General features: G+C 38.6%; 1 protein-coding gene across 8 annotated transcripts in view; it reads right to left on the bottom strand.

Moving 5' to 3' along the window:
- PIAS2 (protein inhibitor of activated STAT 2) overlaps window positions 1-19,132 on the bottom strand; it is an 85,868-nt gene that overhangs the window by 35,329 nt on the left and 31,407 nt on the right. For all 8 annotated transcript variants that reach the window (XM_088019625.1, XM_088019622.1, XM_088019623.1 and 5 more), the window contains 3 exons: window positions 14,867-14,951; window positions 6,724-6,774; window positions 6,490-6,580 (listed from right to left, as the gene is read on the bottom strand). In XM_088019625.1, the coding sequence (XP_087875751.1) occupies window positions 6,490-6,580; window positions 6,724-6,774; window positions 14,867-14,951 (227 nt within the window). The remainder of the gene's footprint in view (window positions 1-6,489; window positions 6,581-6,723; window positions 6,775-14,866; window positions 14,952-19,132) is intronic.

Raw genomic sequence — 19,132 nt, 5'->3', positions numbered from 1 at the left:
CCCTTAAGTTAACTGCATGTGTTAATGCTGATACAATCTGGATCTTATGAGAATGCACTGATCAAAGCTTTTCAGACAACAACCAGGATTTGTGAACCTTCCTTAAAATGTTCTTAAATCATATGTTGCTTAAAAAACCAAAGGAGCATAGCTAACCAGTCATGCCACAGGAATAACATCAAGACTATACAAATATAGGCAATGACAGTACATTACAGCTTGTAATTACCTGGTCATCAGCAACTCTAAGATACCTCTGGATTCTAGTGATGTTAAAAATACACATGTTGGAAATAATGAAATACAGTATTGGTGGCATTACACAACAGAGCTAAGGAACACATTCTATCACAACTAAGGAACCTCCTTCACTGCCTCGTAGGATAGTAATTATTCAGTGGGAATGCACCTAACTTGCAATCTACAACTTGCATCAAGACTTTGAAAATCATTCAAAACAGTTTGGGCAAGGAAGAAGGAAGGCTAAGAGCATAACTTCACAATGGCCATTACGCTATGGAAAAGGGAAACTGTGTGTGCGCCTGCATACACGTGTAGGAAGGTTATGCCCACCTAAAGTTGTTCAAGTGAAATAAGACAAAAACAATTCATTCTCTTACAAAGACTCTAGGAATTGGTTCAACGAGCAAAAAACTAAGGAATATCAACATTCTGGATAATTCCAATGAAACTTTTGTTTTTAGCCTAGAAGTTAATTATGTCTTCTCGGATGTTCACTGGTAGGTTAGCCAAACAAAACAATGGCACAGGGTCTGCCAAGATGATAAAAATAACTCATACCAAACAGTAAACTCCCGAAACAGGGATCAGAGACACCAAGCAACAATGTTTTAAGTCAGTCTAACAGAGGGAGAGAGCAACAAGAAGGGGGAGAAGAGGTGACTACAAGAATGAGGTATTAGCAAATTCAAAATCAATTTTGGTACTAGTCTCAACCACCTCAAGTATTTTAAATCCATCTCTATTACCCTACCTGACTAGTTTGATTTCATTGGCAGTTCTGAGTTATCTGTTAACTTGTATTCTCCTTTTGACCGTTACCATCACCTCCACTCAGCCATTAATTACCTGGTTATTGAGAACAGGATATAATTACAACTTTCTAAAATATAAATGTGTAGCTTTAACACATTTCTAACGCTTTTCCATATCTAAAGCAAAAAAAAAACGTAAGTTCATTTGACAGGGGACCTCTGGAGCAAAGCTAAAAATTTTCTTTAAAAAGGCTGCTGGAAGAGCCAGGAAAAGATAATCTGTCAGTCTCAACCTAACATTCCAATAAAAGATATACTCAAAAACCTTTCTGTGATGACATCCTACCTGACTTGTAATTGGGACAAAAGTTGACAGCATTAATTCCTTTAACATTTTCCCCCGAAATTTTCTAATTACTACTACTACCACTACTGTAATACTGTCAACATAGATTACTTTTTTACTGTACATTATAAAAATTTTCAAGCATAGACATAAGTAGAGGAAATTACCCACCAGCCAACTTCAGTAATTATCAACATGTTACCAATCTTGCTTCATTTGCCTCTGGCTCCACCCTCAGCCCACCCAAAAATACACACCCCACACATACACACATTTATTCTAGACAATGCCATTTGACCCATACTTTTGTATACAGCTTTAATAACACCTTTCAAAAACAACAAACCCAGTATCACCTTATAAAATTAACCATAATTCTTAAAAATTACCTAGTATCCAGTCTATATTCAAATTTCCCAAGTGCCTCAAATGTCTTTATTATTGAAAATTTTCAAATATATATAAAAAGATGGGGCGCCTGGGTGGCTCAGTCAGTTGAGCATCTGACTTCAGCTCAGGTCATGATCCCAGAATCCTGGGATCGGCCCCACGCCGGGCTCCCTGCTCAGCGGGGAGTCTGCTTCTCCCTCTGCTTGCCCACTCTGTCTCTCAAATAAATAAAATCTTAAAAAAAATATATATATATATAAAAAGAGGAAGAAGGTATAATGAACTCCCATATACCCATCACCCAATTCAATATATATTTGCTCATAAACCGTCTTTACCTATTCAACCCCACTCCCATTCCAGATTATTTTTAAAAGCAAATCCCAGACACATCATGTTATCCATATATAGCCTGGTACACATGTTGGAAATAATGTCCTTTTACAGTCTGATTCAGAATCCAAACTAGAGCCTCACATTGTGCTTAGCTGTCTCTGAAATCTCCTTTATTCTATAATAAGAATAATTTTTATTGTCCCCCACCCTCTCTTCTTCTTTTCCAATGTCATTTTTTGTTGAAGATACCAGGACTTTTGACCTGAAGAATGGCCTCACTTTTTGGAGGCTTCCTCACGGTATAAAGTTCTGCTGCTCTATCTCCTGTAGACATTTTAAGCTGGTAACCAGTTGTGCAGGCTTGATTTGATTCAGATTTGAATCTTCAGACACAAAACTTCATAGGGAGTGTTACGTACTTCCCACTGTACCACATCATGAGGCGCATAATGAGTTTGCCCCAGTTTACAATAATGTCAAGACTGATGAGGAATTCAGCTGACGTCAGGCTGACCCCTCCATGGTAACATTCCTCATCAAGCTTTGATCTAATAGTTTTAGCATCCATTGATGGTTACCTAGATCAATTATATAATTATGGATTTGCAAAGACTGGTTTTCTAATCCATTATGCCTTCTGCTTATATTAAAATGTTTCCATAAAAAAACTTGACTGTGCGCATGTTTGATTACCCTGAAATCAGTGACTCTCTGCCTTTATCAATTTTTAGAATACTGAATTGGTGCAACAGTTTTGAGTCCACTGTAGTATTATCTTTTAGATGCCAACATAATCCCATCTTAGGCCAAAGGAATTTCATTAAATTGGGGGACAGAAGTGTTATGTTTAAAATAAGAAAATGTTGACTTTACCTCAGACTTACTGTAAGGCAGACAATCTGCATGACTCACACAGGAAAAAATATGTATCAGAAAAAAGAACTCCATGAACACAGAAACAGAGTATGTTACGATAAGAGGACAAACACCAAGAAGATTTCTGACTGCACCGAGAGGAAATATTTGATTTCTGTCAGCTGAACTGTAGCACACATCCTCTCCATTCTACAAAAATCTTTCCAAGTAATACTCCCCACTGTCAACCCACTTCTGTGACACCCCCCCAACCTTACAGCTCCACAGATTTACAGAAATTTCTCAAAATCTGGTTAAAAAGAAATGTAATTCAGCCCCTCAAAATCATTCTAAGAGGGTCTTTTTTTCCTTTCCCTCTCTTCTGTCCTTAAAAACATAAAATTTTCTCATCTTGCCATCAGTTTGTACACTGACAGCCCTGGGAACCAAAGACGGGGAAAGGGAGATACTCTCAGACAGTTCCATTTGTACCTGTCCACGCTGCACATGTCATTCTGCAAGTCCTGCTGTGAGCTGCTTACTGCTGTCCTTGTATTAAGGGATCTGGAAAATTGATGCATGAAGGCATCTCCTAAAACTCATCCTGACATGGGTAAAACAGCACAGAAACTGCTTTCATCACCATTTGAGCCTTAAGAATCCAGGGACACATTGCTATTATCAAGGTAATGCCATTTCTCATTCAGCTTTCTCTTTGTACATGCAGCATCATCGTTCCATAATGACTGGCTACTGCAGTAAGGTCTACACAGAGGGACTGGTTCCAGGACACAAATTCAAATATATTCAGAGTTCTCATGGGAAATTCCATGACTGTGTCAAGCTTATTCCTCTAGGATTTGCTGTGCAATAAACTAGGATCATGGGCAAGGATCGCGTGTCAAACTTCTTTGTGACCTGTCAATGTTTCTTACAACTGGAACAAAGTCCCTGAGGATCTCCATGGTGGTGAGGAGCTCAATATACTAATTTCCAAAAGGTCACTGGAGGTCCAAAAGGTCTTCTGAGGCTGCAGTATACTCATATGATGTTCGTAAACCTGCCTCATGCTAGTAAAGGCTCCATATTTCATTATCCCAATCAGTAGCAATTGTGGATCAAGAGGTGGTTTAAGGAGTTTTGTATCAGTTGCACTGGCAGCTGTTCCACCGAAGGTCACAGAGCCAAAAAGCCTCTATGGGAAAGGCCGGCTTTTGATCTCTGGGATGACCCTATCAGGTCAGGAAAGCGCCCCCTGCCCCACCCTGCTTTCTGTTTTTGAAATCTGTCTTTGCCTTTGTCCTAAGGCTCCATTTCTTCACCTTCTTCACAGAGCCCCTAGAGCCACTCACTGCAGGCCCCTGGCTCTAGAGGAGAGGGCCAGATTCATTACACAGTAACTGGTATGTTCACAAACAGCCTGATATAAGTACTGAAGGGTTAGTTGGTGCTTTGGGAAAGAAACGAACAGTGACTGAGTAACAATCTACCAGAGAAAGTACTCTAATTTCTTCTCTCTCAAAAGGACTGAAAGAGTGACAAATTCAGAGGTCTCCATAGATAGATCTCATGGATGAAGATACCATCCCAAAGCATAACACTGCTCCATTTGGAGTATTTTGTGGAACTGTAACCACCATATTTTCTGCAGCAATGCCAGAGTTTAGGTAGAACCTCACACATCTCAGATAGCCCCCATCACTGGCGCAGTCACATGATACTGAACAGGTCTTCAAGGTAGGTCTAGATACCAAGAAGATCTTCACGGTTAGATCTTTCAAGGGTGGTGAGAGAGATAAACAGGAAAAGCCAAGGTCAGAGAAATTTTAACATGTCTCAGACAAAGAAAACTGGGTATGAACAGTCATGGAAAGTGTGCACAGAGGCATTCCACAATCTGTGATTTTCCCAGGATTCCTTCGTCACACATGTGGCCACCCACTGGCATTGGGTGGCCTTTAGTTCCAAGGAAAATTGCCTCTTTCCTTGGTTCAGATCTTTGTATGATCTATCCAGATAAAAAACAGCTCCTAAGAATCTACTGTTGCTCATTGCCAGAAATCTGAGAAGCAAAATGTCCCACTGGGGTCTTGAACAAGCATGGGGCCATGTAAGCATTCCTCCTGACCACATCTATTCCACCTCTGCAATTTCCCCATTCATCCCCAAAGGACTATCTCAAATGATTTCAGCCCCACAGACATCTTTCAAAAAGAGGCAGCAACCATGCAGTATTGCTCAAGCTCTTTAAAATTCATGAAATCGGTACTTCTCAGGTCTCTAAATCCACAGGCTATGAAGAGACAAAACAGGACTCCTGACGATCAAGTCAGATCTTTGACTACAAGTGTTGGCTTTGGCCATGGGCCGTCTTCACTTTGGGGGGCTCAATGACAATCATCTGGCTCTGGTAGAGCCCAGAGTCCTAGACCATGCTGTCCGGCCTGCTCAGCTATTCATCAGTGTTGCTTATATACTTTTTCCAGAGCCAAGCCTTGTGCTCATCAGGGATGCTAAACAGTTCCCCCACCTCCTTCTCTGTAGTCTCTGTTGTTGAAATGGCAATTTAGCATCCTCGTGAAATCAGTTCTCAAAGCATGTCCTGGGTTAAATGCACCTCCACTTTGCAGTGCTTGACCAACAGGCCATGCTCTCCTACTTTTCTGATTATGGCTTTGCTGGCCTTCTACACAGCTGCACTAATTTACTGACTTATTCCAAGCCTCAGTGGAGACAGATATATAATCCAGTTCAACAATTGTTATTTTTTTTTTAAGATTTATTTATTTATTTCGAGAGAGTGAGAGAGAGAGAGCACATGAGAGTGGGGAGGGCCAGAGTTGGAGAAGCAGGCTCCTTGCTGAGCAGGGAGCCTGATGCGGGACTTGATCCCGGGACTCCAGGATCATGACCTGAGCTGAAGGCAGTCGCTTAACCAACTGAGCCACCCAGGCGCCCAATTAAGTGTTATTTTAAGATGTGACTAACAGGAGAGTCCAGAGTTATCTATCAGGCCGGAAACTGTACCCATTGTGTGCACGGGCATGTGTGTGTGCATGTGTGTATCCCAAGTGCTGAAGCCCATATACTGTTTCACTGCTTAAACAATGGGTTGTCAATCAAATACCGTTGCATCTACACCCCAGTTGTGCACATTAAGGCCCAAACTTGGAATCCTTGATCTCCGTGTCCAGTCACTCTCAGCAGCCTCTGCCTTTTACCATTTCATCCATGGAGAAGGCCCAGCTAATTTAGACAACTACCACAACATGTTGCCCTACCCTATATATGCAAGTCATGCCCCGTTATTATGCATTTGATGTGATCCTAAGAGTCTTTCACAGCGCCCCTGCTTCCTGGCACAAGATGGTCCAGGCTCACCTTTTCCATCTCCCCCAGACCTGGAATCAGCCATTTCTCCAAGGAGTCATGAATCCCTCTAGTGGAAAATAGTATTTAACCTGGACAGTAAGAATACTCATTGGTACGGAGTTGTCACTGTTTCTTTGCCTTGTGAGTATTTAGACTATATTTACATGCAAGCCCGGTAAATAAAAAGCAACTTACAGGCAAAGGAAACAGCTTCCCATTTACTTTTATACATAGACTATTGGGATAGTTGTCTTCTTGAGGGCAACTTGTCTCTGCCAGGCAAAGTCTGCATTAAAGAAAAGAAAAAAAAAAAAACAAATTATTCTTTAAGAGCGTACCCAAACATGTTTACATATTTTAAGTTTTTAAGTTTAGGACTATATGCACATAGTTAGCAAGTATAAAATTAACAGAAAATTTCAAACTCACCTCAGCTGAACCTGGACTGTATAATCTCTCCTACCACCTGGCAAAAAATCCCTGTTGGAAAGAGAAAGAAACTGGGTTGAGAAGGCACAACGAGAATTCACAGGAACATTCTCACCAGAAAAAAAGCATTATTAATATTTTTACTCCTATTCCTGAAGATGAATACTACCCTACCAACAGCACAAGCCTTAATCAAAATGCTATAGTGATACTAACCCTCATTTACTTAACATTTAGTCATGTCTTTACAGCAATTTTAAGATATCGTCAATTCACAGGAACTTTCGCGATGCAGTATTTATTTCAACAGGAAACAAATTTGGTTAACATGAAGAGAAGCACCCTCGGTTCTAAAAGAGTTTAATAAATTAATTTGTTTGCTCATAATGGTTCTTAACCTTGGCTGAGCATTTTAATCATGTGACTTTTAAAGAATATAAAAACCCATTCACTAGACTATTGGTCTGGAATACAGACTGAGCATTAGTTTTTATAGCAGGTGGTTCTAATATAGAACCAAAATGAAGAACAAGTGCCTAGAGTCTCAGCATCTCTGTACCATGGCAACTTTATAATTAAGTATCCAATTAAGGGACACAGAACCTCTTAGAATTTCTACATGAGAACCTAATAGAGTCCCATATAAAATATTTTTGGCACTGAACCTTCCAAAGCCTTGCCACCAAGGAGCCCACAGTGAAGCAGCATTGTGATTGCTTGGGAGCTTGTCAAAAATGCAGAATCTCAGGCCCCACTGCAGACCTAGAAAATTAGAATCTGCACTTTAACGAGATCCCCAAGTGACATGAATGCACTATATAGTGTAGAAGTTTTGTCCTTAGCCATTATCATCAATCTTGGACTCTGTCAAAGGGAAGAGTACTAGAAATCAGTCCTTTCTTAAGAGTACATTTTGCCTTCACCTTGCTCTAACTGGGCCAGTCTTCGTTTCACTATGTTCACTGGAAGGCAGTAAAGCACCACAGTGACCAGCTTGAGTTCTACAGTCCCAAACAGTAGGACCTTGGGCAAACTATTTAACCTGTCTGTGCCTGTTTCTACATCTATTAAAGATGGAAAATTAGAGTTGTTGCGATGATTAAATGTGTTGATACATGTAAAGTGCCTGGACGTATAAAGTGCTCAACAAGTATGAGCAGCCGGCTGCTATTATTATTAACTCTGCTTTCACTTTCCCTCACCAGTAGCCTCCACCCTTCTCAAGTGTCTATTCAAAACATCCCCATACCCCAGATGACACTGACCTCTTGTGAGTAACCCTTATCATTCCCCTCATGTAAATCAAAAAACATTTCACAGGCTGGGTGCTGGTTCAGCAACAAATAAAGACACAGTATTTGCTCTCAAAGGTCTCATGCTAGTAGGTAATAGATACATACAACTAAAATAAAATGTGGCAAATGTGATAGTACATTACAAAAAATAGGTGCTACAGAGAAGATGCAAGTTTAACTTTGTCTTAAAAGCTCAAGCAATTATCACAGTCCAATCAAACTAGAAAGTAAGGTTTATACAGCAGTGGTTCTGCCTACTTCTACTTAGACACGCTTCCATCATTAACAGTAGCTTCACCGGTGCAGATTTTCAGCAAAAGGAAAGTGTGAAGATCAACCAGAGATAACTACCAAACTCTTGTTGGGTTGGGAAACATAATATGAAAAAAGAGAAATGGCAAAAGACATAACTAGAAAGATAGAGGGGAAAATGATATAAAGGGTTTTAAATAGCTTGCCTAAGGATTTATACTTTATGCCAGTAAGGGAAATTAACGTAAACTGGGAAATGCAATGTGCTATATATCTTTACAAACATTAGGTGTAATGAGTAAGCATCTTCTGACATTTTCTGCCAGTCACTGTTCTGGGGACTTTCCCATGTTCATCTCATTCATCAAATATAAAGCAGGCATTTACTATTTGTCAGGCACTGTGACAGGCTTTGAGAATATAAAAAGGAGTAAGATGTTGTTGTCATCAAGTCTGTAAATTCAAGTAGTCAAATAAATGCAATGAAGCTTTAAGAGAAAATAAGTATGTAGTACAGTGAGACAAAGTGCGTGTTTGGAGAAATCTGGAAACGGCCTCACAGAAAAGCTGAGACTAGAACTGGCCCTAAAATATACCTCAAGTTTGCCAAGCAGAACAGGGAGGAAGAGGATATGCAAAGGGACAGAGCTGTGATAGCCCAGCCGCTGGGGAAGAGCAGTGACAGGAGATGCAATGAGACAGAAGTAGAACAAGATGTTGAAGAGAATTGCCAGGCAATGGAGTGTGGACTTCACGAGTTTCACTCCAGGGTTTTAAGCACAAGAGAGAAAACACTGAAGGGCTTTAGAAAGATCACCCGGTTAGCGGGAGAGTTAGGGGACCACTGCAATTGTACCGGCAAAAGATGAGGGCTTAAACGTAAACATCACTGAGTGATATTTAGGCAGAAAAACAGACAGAATTCAATGACTGACTAGATACAGAAGGCAGGATACAGAAGGGGAGCATCTAGGATGGGGTCCAGGTTTTGGAATGGGGCAATTGCTACTCACCAGGGTAAGAGGTAAAGCAAGTTATGACATTCAATGCCCCCAGCTACTGAGTGAGGTGGTGACTATTTTTCCTATGTTACACTGGGTAAATAAGATTCAGCGGGCTTTAGTAACTTACTCAGGAGCATAAAGACAAGCCTAAGTGGTTGAGCCAGAATTCACATTCCAGTTGGTATTACTCCAAAGACCATGCTAGCTCCCTCCCTCGAGGGTAGAGTTGCATCACGTTTTAAATCGTGAAAGAGACATAAAAGAAGGATCAGTGGAGTGCAGCAAACTGACAGGGGTTGGTGGATGAAGTGTGGGATAATACAAAGAGGGCTCTGTCTGGGCAGATCCCATGCCATTAATGAAACGGGTAGTGGGAGGAAATATACCAAGCACAAATCTCCTTGAAGCCAGTTTATTTTTTCAACTTTGCATCCCTGGTGTCGGGAACATTGCCTGGATCATAACAGGTAGTAAATAAATATATGCTGTGAGACTAAATGAATAAATGAAAGAACAAAAGATAAGCAAGTCTGGGAGGAATGCAAGTTCAATTCTGAATGTGCTGTGTTTGATGTACCTATGGGTCATCGAAGTAGGGACAGTGAATATGGACTCTAGAGCGAAGTGGAGATTTTAAAGCCACCAACATAAAAATAACAAAGCACATTCATGAATACTATCACAGAGTAGTGAGAAGAGAATTAGAGATTGATTCCTGGGAACACGGAAAAGAAGTCAGTGTGAGAAGCTGAGGCAGCAGGATCAGGGAGGCAGTAGCAGCAAATGGAAGGGGATTGCTAAAACCAAGAAGAGAACTGATCAATCTTCACAAGACGTAATATAAATTTTAGAACAAAACAACCCGAACCTGAACATATTCGAGCCTCATTTAGACCTTACTACCATTACAGGAAAGGGGAGAAGCTGGATGCACAGCAGCGGTTCTCAAATTTGTTAAACACTGGAAACACCTGGGGAGCTTTAAAAGCTGGGTTCCATTGTCAGAGATTCTAACTGAATTGGTATGAATGAGACATGGGCATTCAGATTCCTAAAAGCTCCTCAGGTGATTCTAATATGCAGCAAAGTGTGAGAACCACAGGCATGGAAGTTAAATGACACCACAAGAAGTAACTCTGGATCCAAATCCAGCATGTGTAATATGCTACAAAGTCAATGAACCGCTTTTTTCAAAGAGAGTGGTAAGAAATATTATAAGAGAGGAAACAGAGCTCTTTAGAGAAGTGATCAATTCCAGAACTGGGGCAGAGAAATTACAAAATGAACCTAGAGCATTCTGTGGTGCCAAAAAGTAAAGCAGCGCTCAGAAATAGATGGAGACATACCAAAGGGCACAGGAGCCAACCTGAAAGATCAGCCAATGGCCAAAGGTAGACCAGTTTGAACAACACAAATTATCATAGTACTGCATTATAATCCAGAGTACTCAAGAGCCTACGCAGATACCAAGTAAATGACTGAGTAAGTAAATGGGGGAGAAAGGACAGCTCTTCCTTACGAGAAAGAAGAACTCTAATGTGAAAAAGAGTAAGGACAATAGAAAATCACACCACTGGAACACAAGAGTGTTTATGACAAAAGTAACTGCTGAGGGGAAAGATCCATCAGTGAATGCTAAATCACTGGGCAAAAATTTGAAGAGAAACAGAATATGTGCCTTATCTCAAAGTAACTCCCCCAAGATATTTATTACTAACAAAGGAAAAAACAGCAACTTTATAGTGCCAAAATCTAGTAGAGTACCTTACCCAAGTGATCAAGGTTAACACTGCCAAAAATAAAATGTATCAATATTATGTAGCCCAACATGATACGCTAAGAAGGGCATATAACTTGAGGTATTCTTGCCAAAAATGCATAATCTCATGACAAAATATCAGACAAACCCAAATTGAAAAATATTCTACAAAACACCTGGCCAGGACTCTTCAGAAGTATCAAAAGTTCTTATGAAAGACAAGAAAAACTAAGAAACTGTCACAGACTGAAAGAGACTAACATGACACTAACAATTAAAGGTAATTTGGGATCCTGAATTGGATCTAGGAATAGAGGTTCATTAGCAAAAAAAAAAAAAACCTGGTGAATCTGAATAAAACCTATAGTTTGGTTAACAGTATTATACCAAGGTTAATTTCTTGGTTTTGATAACTACACTATGGTTATGCAAGATGTTAATATTAAGAGAAGCTGGGTAGAGTATATCTATTTTCATAACTTTTCTATAAATCTATAATTAAAGTTTTTAAAAAAATCTTGGGAGATAAAGAAGTCAAAAGTAATTACATGGGCCATGTTTAAATACTGAAACAACTAAGAAAATTTGAATACGGGCTAGTCATTGTTTTATATTAAGGAATTATTTTACTGTGACTATATTAAGAATTAATTAGAGATCCATCTTGAGGTATTTCCAGCTGAAATTATATGATGCTTGTGATTTGCTTTAAAGTATTTCAGGAAAGGGGCGCCTGGGTGGCTCAGTCGGTTAAGTGTCTGTCTGCCTTCAGCTCAGGTCATGATCCTTGGGTCCTGGGATCCAGCCCTACCCTTGGCTCCCTGCTCAGCGGGGACTCTGCTTCTTCCTCTGCCCGCCCCCCGCCCCACCCCCCGCTTATGCTCTCACTCTCTCACAAATAAAATCTTTTAAAAAGAATATTTCAAGAAAAAGGCAGGGGGGTTTATATACACACTGCCAAAATGTTGATAATTACTGAAGTTAGGTAATGGGTACCAAATTTTCACTTCCACTTATTAGGAAGAAGATTTTGTATTATTTAATTATATGACTGAAAATGTTAGGCTTTGTCTATATGTGTATGTGATTTGTTTTCTTTGAAAGGAGGATTACAAATAGCCTTTTATTTTGTTAATTTTTATACATAAGATACATAAACTTTATGTTAACCATTTTTAAGTGTATAATTCTGTGGCATTAAGTATATTCACACTGTTTGTACAACCACTACTACGATCCAGCTCCAGAACATGATCAAAATGTTTAGTTGAGATTTAAATTTTAGTCATTCATTTTTTGGACTACTTAATATAATTCACATAGTTCAAACTTCAAAAACATTCAAAAAGGATATAAAGTAAAAAAGAACTATCCCAACTCTGGCCCTGGCCATCCAATTGCCCTGTACAGAGGCAGCTGATCTTATTTGCCCAGACATATTTTAGACACTTGAGCAAATTACACACACACATACCTTTTAGGGCAACTGGTAGTATATTATTCACATTTTGATGCTTTGTTTTTTGTTCACTTAAAAATGTATCTTTAAATCTAACATACTCTAAATAATCTCCTTCCCTCAAAGACCCATGCAACACTCTTGAAGCTTTCCCAAACCACCAACATTAATAGTAACCTCATCGTCCTATAAATCAGTTATTTGTAATTACTAAAATTGGATCTCTTCATCTGACACTTTGCAATGCCAAGATCATTTTATGTATATGAGCTGGTTCACTAACAAGAGTGGACGTGTTATATAATATAGTGCTTTGGACCTAATACACAGTAAATGTTGATCTCAAGCAAGGGATCATCACTGAATAACAAACAAAACTTAATATTAATGATAAGGTTTTGGATATAAAATATAATTTTAATAATATAAATATAATTTTAAAATTTTCATTTATTCTACTTATTTGTTAGTTGGTTTATTACTATCTTCAAGATTGAAAGTACTTCCAAATTTACAAAAACTCACTGCAATGTCTTCTTGCTCCTGGTGAAAATGAACCACATCAGGCTACATTCATTTTACTTCTTTGATAATTTTCTCCTCTGAATTTTCTGTTTTCTGAAACTATTATTTTGGATATCCAATCTTTTGAACTAATCCTTGTATGGTCTTTTTTTTTTTTTTTTTTAATCTTAGTTTTCAACACTTTTCTCCCACCTGTGGAAGAGGCAGTCTATCTATGCAATACTGAGATCAAACTTTACAGGGTCAGAACATACAATCATTTGAGATTTTGACAATAGCACTCTCACCCTATACATATATTAGTAAAGGTGATATGATTAATGAAAGAATCTAAAACTTTGCCCCAGACTCTTCCACATAAAGATAGCATCTTCAAGATGTTAGTGTGCTTCGAAGAGACATGAGGCCCGTAAGTTTGGATTCACCATCTTGAGAGATCGACCAGGCAGACGAAGATATGAAAGACCAAAAAGTCCAATCCAACCTTAAAGAACTTATGTAATTGTGAATATAGAATTTCTAAAACTTAACTACAGAATCCTTATTTTTGTAAATTATTAACATCTCAGAGAAGATGAGCATTCAAATGAGCAGCTGAAAGGAGGCAAGACTTCTAATTTGCTCAACTCTTCTAACTCTACAATCCCAGAAAAATCACTTAACCTCCTAGAGCCTCCGTTTTCTTACACTAAATCTTTAAGAATGCAATTTTAAAGAGTCACATACATATTATTAACACCAAAGACGACTATATATATATTTAAAGATTTTATTTATTTATTTGACAGAGACACAGCGAGAGAGGGAACACAAGCAGGGGTAGAGGGAGAGGGAGAAGCAGGCCTCCCACAGAGCAGGGAGCCCGATGTGGGGCTCGATCTCAGGACCCTGGGATCATGACCTGAGCCAAAGGCAGACGCTTAATGACTGAACCACCCAGGCGCCCCAAGATGACTATATTTTTAATTAGAAAAGTATACACTACATATTTCCTTTTCTTTCCTCTTACAACTTAGTTCATTTGCTCTTTATAAATGTGTCTATTTTAAGTTTCTCCAATTTTTCTAAACGGCAAAGCTAAGAGTACTTTTCATAATTGTTTTCAGATTTCTACTAATTTTATAGTCTAGGTGACCACACAGCTCAGAACAGTGCCAGTTTATCAATAATTTTTCTGGGTAAGAACATGATGTCTACTTTTACTCTTAAAGTGCCTCAGTCTGAATGATAAAGTCTATGGACAACCTATCATTGGGCTGTTGTCACAAATTCTTTTTTATGTTGCTATATCTGGAATAAAATTTTCATTAAAAAAAGTTATTGCCAAAAAGTAATTCAAAAAAATAAGCTGGGGTTTTAGTCAAAGGTTAAAACTGTTTTTTAATACAAAGTTGTTTATTAAATATTTGGCTAACTTTAGTCAATGTATACTATGCTTGCTTAATGAACAATAGTCCAACTGTTATGGACTGAACTGTGTCTCCCCAAAATTCAGGTTGAAGACCTGACCCCCCCATCTGACCATATGTGAAGATGGGAATAAGGTCGTAAGGGTGGGGCCCTAATCCAATACAACTGGTGTACTCCAAAGAGGAAGAGACACCAGGGATGCAAGGCACAAAGAAGAAAGGTCAAGTGAGGCAAGAAGGCAGCCTCTACAAGCCAAGGAGAGAGGCCTCAGGAGACATCAGATCTGCTGACACCTTAATTTTGGACTTCAAGCCTCCGGAATTTTGAGAAAATAAATTTGTTTTTTAAGCCACCCAATCTGTTGTGCTTTGTAATGGCAGCCGTAGCAGACTAATACACCAACATTCATGAAGAAACATATTCCAAACATTCCTCTTACCTGGATATGCATATCTCTCTAACTTGCTGAGGTGTCAGAGCAAAAATAAAAAACTTCTCTTGAAATCGTTGAATACTGCTTTGAACTGGGGAGGGAAAAAAAAAGATAACATTCCAATATCCAATATCCAAAAGATAACAAATCCAAGGATGTAACCATGTGCAATAACAATGCATTTCTGATCAAGAGTCTGTCAAATTCTGAAATTTTTATAATTAAAATACTCCAAAATAAAGAAGTAGTAAACTGCAGTCATCTTGGAATCATGAAAGCAAAGTCACTTTAAAACAGGCTCAATTTTAAGCATTTAGTCTTTATTCTAAAATACTAATTATAACATAGACAAAATATAACACAACTGTTCAAAATTATATTTCATCCTTGACTACAGCATTATCAAATGAAAACTTGAGGAAGTCAACCCCCCCCCACCCAGAACTCTATATTTAGGTGATCTTTCATTTTATTTCTTTGTTGTGTTTTGTTTTCAACCCTTTATATTCAGCTACACAAAACATTAATATAAAATTTTAAACTTAAACTTCTAAGTTGATCAAATGAAGATACATAATTATTTATATATAGAAGAATATCGTTTAAAAAATTACCTAATGAAGTCATCCTTAACTATCCTATTAAAAACTGAAATCTATTTACTTCACAAAGAACTTTATAACACATTTATTCTGAGGTATTATTCAATGATGTTCTAGCACGCATTAAAACAAAATAAAGCAAAAGCTAATATAGAGAACTTCTGTTTCCTAACAAGTACTGCAACAAACTCACAAGGCAAAATGGCTTGTGTGTTACTCGCCACAGTTTTCCTGGTACATAAAGATAAACAAGATGCCAGTTAAATATCCAATGTCAGAGGCCTTCCATCCACAAGCCACAACAAATCAAGAAAAATATTAACTCCTTGAGTAAAACACTTTTCTTTAAGCACAGTTTATTATAGCAATTATGTGCCTAGAAATCATTCCATAAAGTGGCTCGTATTTTCCCAGAACATTTAAAAAAGGAGGGGAGAAAGATAAATGTGGCTTATGACAAAGGCCTAAATATTAAACAAAATGCTAAGTCACAAACATAAGTATGGGGCAAAAAACACAAACACACAGCTACAGTACTTAAGTCCCTCCATTTCTTCAATCCTATTCATTCAACTCTTTATTGTACAGATTTCACTTTCCACTCTCTACCTACAGTTAAGGTCATTTCCCACTCTCTATCCATAGTTAAGGTCACCAATGACCTCTTAACTGTCAAATTGAATAACCTTTGAGATTAGAGGTGAACACACTGCATTTTCAGAGTTAATGGTATAAGCACTCAGTCTATCCAGCCAGAAACCTCAAAATGTCTAACATAGGTACAAATGGAGTCCCAGAAGGAGAAAACAGGGCATTAAAAAAAAAAAAAGTTTAGGAAATAATGAAAGAATACTGATTAACTCATGGGGGAAGGGGAAGCCCTTACAGATCAAAGCTCAAACAAAGTAAATACAAAGAAAGATACCTAGTCACATCAAAATCAAACTACTGCAAACCAATGATGACTATAAAATCTTGAGAGCAGTCAAGGAAAAAAGACACATAACATACAAGGGAAAAACAGTATGAATAAAGGCAATGTAAGCCAAAGTCATCTTTAAAGTGGTAAAAGGAAAAAACTCGCTGGAAAATTCAATACCCTTCAAAAACAGGGTTAAATAATGACTTTTAGATAAACAAAGGCCAAGAGAATTTTTGAAAGCAAATAAGCAATACAAGTAATGTAAAAGGAAATTGTCAGGATAAAAAGAAATGATACCAAATTCAAAACCAAATTTTCAGGAATGAAAACCACTCTAAACAGTAAATTAATGGTAAAGGTAAAAGAATATGTTGTTTTTTTCTTATGATTTCTTTATAGCAAAAGTGGGGTGCCTGGGTGGCTCAGTCACTTAAGCGTCTGCCTTCGGCTCAGGTCATGACCTCAGGGTTCTGGGATCAAGCCCCATGTTGGGCTCTCTGCTCAGCAGGGAGTCTGCTTCTCCCTGTGCTCTCTCTCGCTCTTTCTCAAGCAAATAAATAAAATCTTTTTTAAAAAATAAATAAAAATAAAGCAAAAGTAATGGCATTGAGAGGCAGGATTTTTAAGATATGTAGAAGGAAAAGATATGACAATAGCAAAAAGGACAGATAAATGAAATTATCTACCCAAGAGCTGTGATTCTTGCTTCATTAACACAGCTTGATTAACACAGATCTCCCCAGAGACAGATTCATTCCTTGTGCACCAAAAATGTCAGGTTTCTACTACAGCAAAGCTGGGTGCAGGACCTTGGGTCAATTCACGCAGCGTAAATACCAGTATTTGAGGCCTTGCCTGGGTGACTGGAGTCAACCCACCCAGAAAAGTACCCATATACCATGAAACTTACCTTGAACCTGGAAGGCTTCCATAGTCAGTATATGCCAACATTTATGTACAATCCACAGAACTTGCAGCCTAATGTTTGCAGTTTATATCTTAACATTTTTGCAGAGGCTTTTATTTTTCTGACACAGTTTTGAACTCATTATTTGATGCTAAATTTTCTGTCCAAAATATAATACCAAATAACTACCCTGTTTCTACAAAAAAAATGGATGCTTCATCACTGTGTACCATAACTGAATTCCAGGAATTTACAGCAACAAAAAAATAGTGCATATGCTAATAAAATCCAATTTGTATTAACACTGACAATTTTTATATAAGACAATTTTATTACAGAACAGCAGCCAAAAGCACACCTAACGTGCCATGAGGTAGACCTATTAGCTAGACTGTCACTTTAATACAGATCAAGAGAAAGAATGGCAGGATATAAAGCAGTAAGATGCAGGTTTTGCAGTGTATTTTCTTCCCATTAGTGTCTCCAACTTGGGATCAGAAAACCAATTCTACACAGACTCCACGAACACTTTTATGTTAACAGCAGCAAATGACAAAGGAAAAAGACCATGACTCAGGGGCGTGAATCAGATACGACTTTATTCAAACCCTTTCCTTTTTTAACAATCCTCCATAAGGTAAAGGTAGATTCTATTTTTCAAAGACAGCTACAACAATATCTCCCTTCATGCCCTTCTCATAACCTTGACATTCTTTCAATGAAGCAGTGGGGTCTCTATCACCCTCCCTTTGAACTTGAATGGCCCCTTGTGACTGCTTTAATTGATGGCATAAGTGATGCTATATAAGTTGCGAGGCTAGATCATAAGAGCACCATGCACTTTTCCCTTGCTCTCTGGGGACACTCTTGAGACCCAGCTCTCGTGCTCTAAAGAAGTCCAAACTAGACCAGAGGAAAAAGCCTTATATAGGTACTCTAGCCAACAGCCAAGCCGAATCCAAGCCAACAGGTAGCAAGGATACTGCACGAGTGAAGATGCCTTCAGATGATCCCAGCTTCTAGCCATCAAGTCACCCCCAGCCCCTAAGTCTTCTCAGCTAAGACCCCAGACATCTTAGGGTGGAGACAAGCTATCCACACACTGCTGAACTTCCAATTCTTAACAGGGACAACCCACCAACATAATAAGATGGTTGTTTTACACCACTGTACTTTGGAATGGTATATTATACAGCAATAATAAGTAAAACTGTGCCACAATTTCATGAAGTAATTTTAGCATTAATCTTATAAATCCCAGGTTCTAGCATTATATCTAGCTTCATTTATAATTACTAACTGATGAGGCCTGCTGATATGACATAATACTTATGACTATTCTAGGTTTGTGGATATTGATTCTTTCTACCTTTTTAAGCATAAATGGACCAGAATATTCCTGTATCCTCATCTTAGCCCTACTGGTTATTACCCAAGTGATAGGAAATTCACGTAAGATCTCCAAGTCCTTCTTTACTCCTCAATTAAAATGGGAGTAACTTTTTGCTCATCTGTTTTTTTAAAGGTCTTATTTATTTACTTGAGAGAGAGTGCGCGTGCACTCAAGAGCAGCAGTGGGGGAGGGGCGGGGCGGAGACATGCAGACTCGGCACTAAGCATGAAGCCTGATGCAGGGCTCAATCTCAGGACCCTGAAATCATGACTTGAGCTGAAATCAAGAGTCAGACGCTTAACCGACTGAGCCACCCAGGCACCCCTCATCTGCCTTTTAAAGGCTGTTTTGTGGGGGTCATGACCTCAGGATCATGAGATCGAGTCCTGTATCAGGCTCCGCACTCAGAGCGGCATCTACTTAAGATTCCCTCTCAGGGTGCCTGGGT

The sequence above is a fragment of the Eumetopias jubatus genome, unplaced genomic scaffold (assembly GCF_037043125.1).
Source record: "Eumetopias jubatus isolate StellerSeaLion01/CBP00866 unplaced genomic scaffold, mEumJub1_p1.0 scaffold_16, whole genome shotgun sequence".
NCBI lineage: Eukaryota > Metazoa > Chordata > Mammalia > Carnivora > Otariidae > Eumetopias > Eumetopias jubatus.
This window is presented reverse-complemented; position numbering and strand designations above follow the sequence as displayed.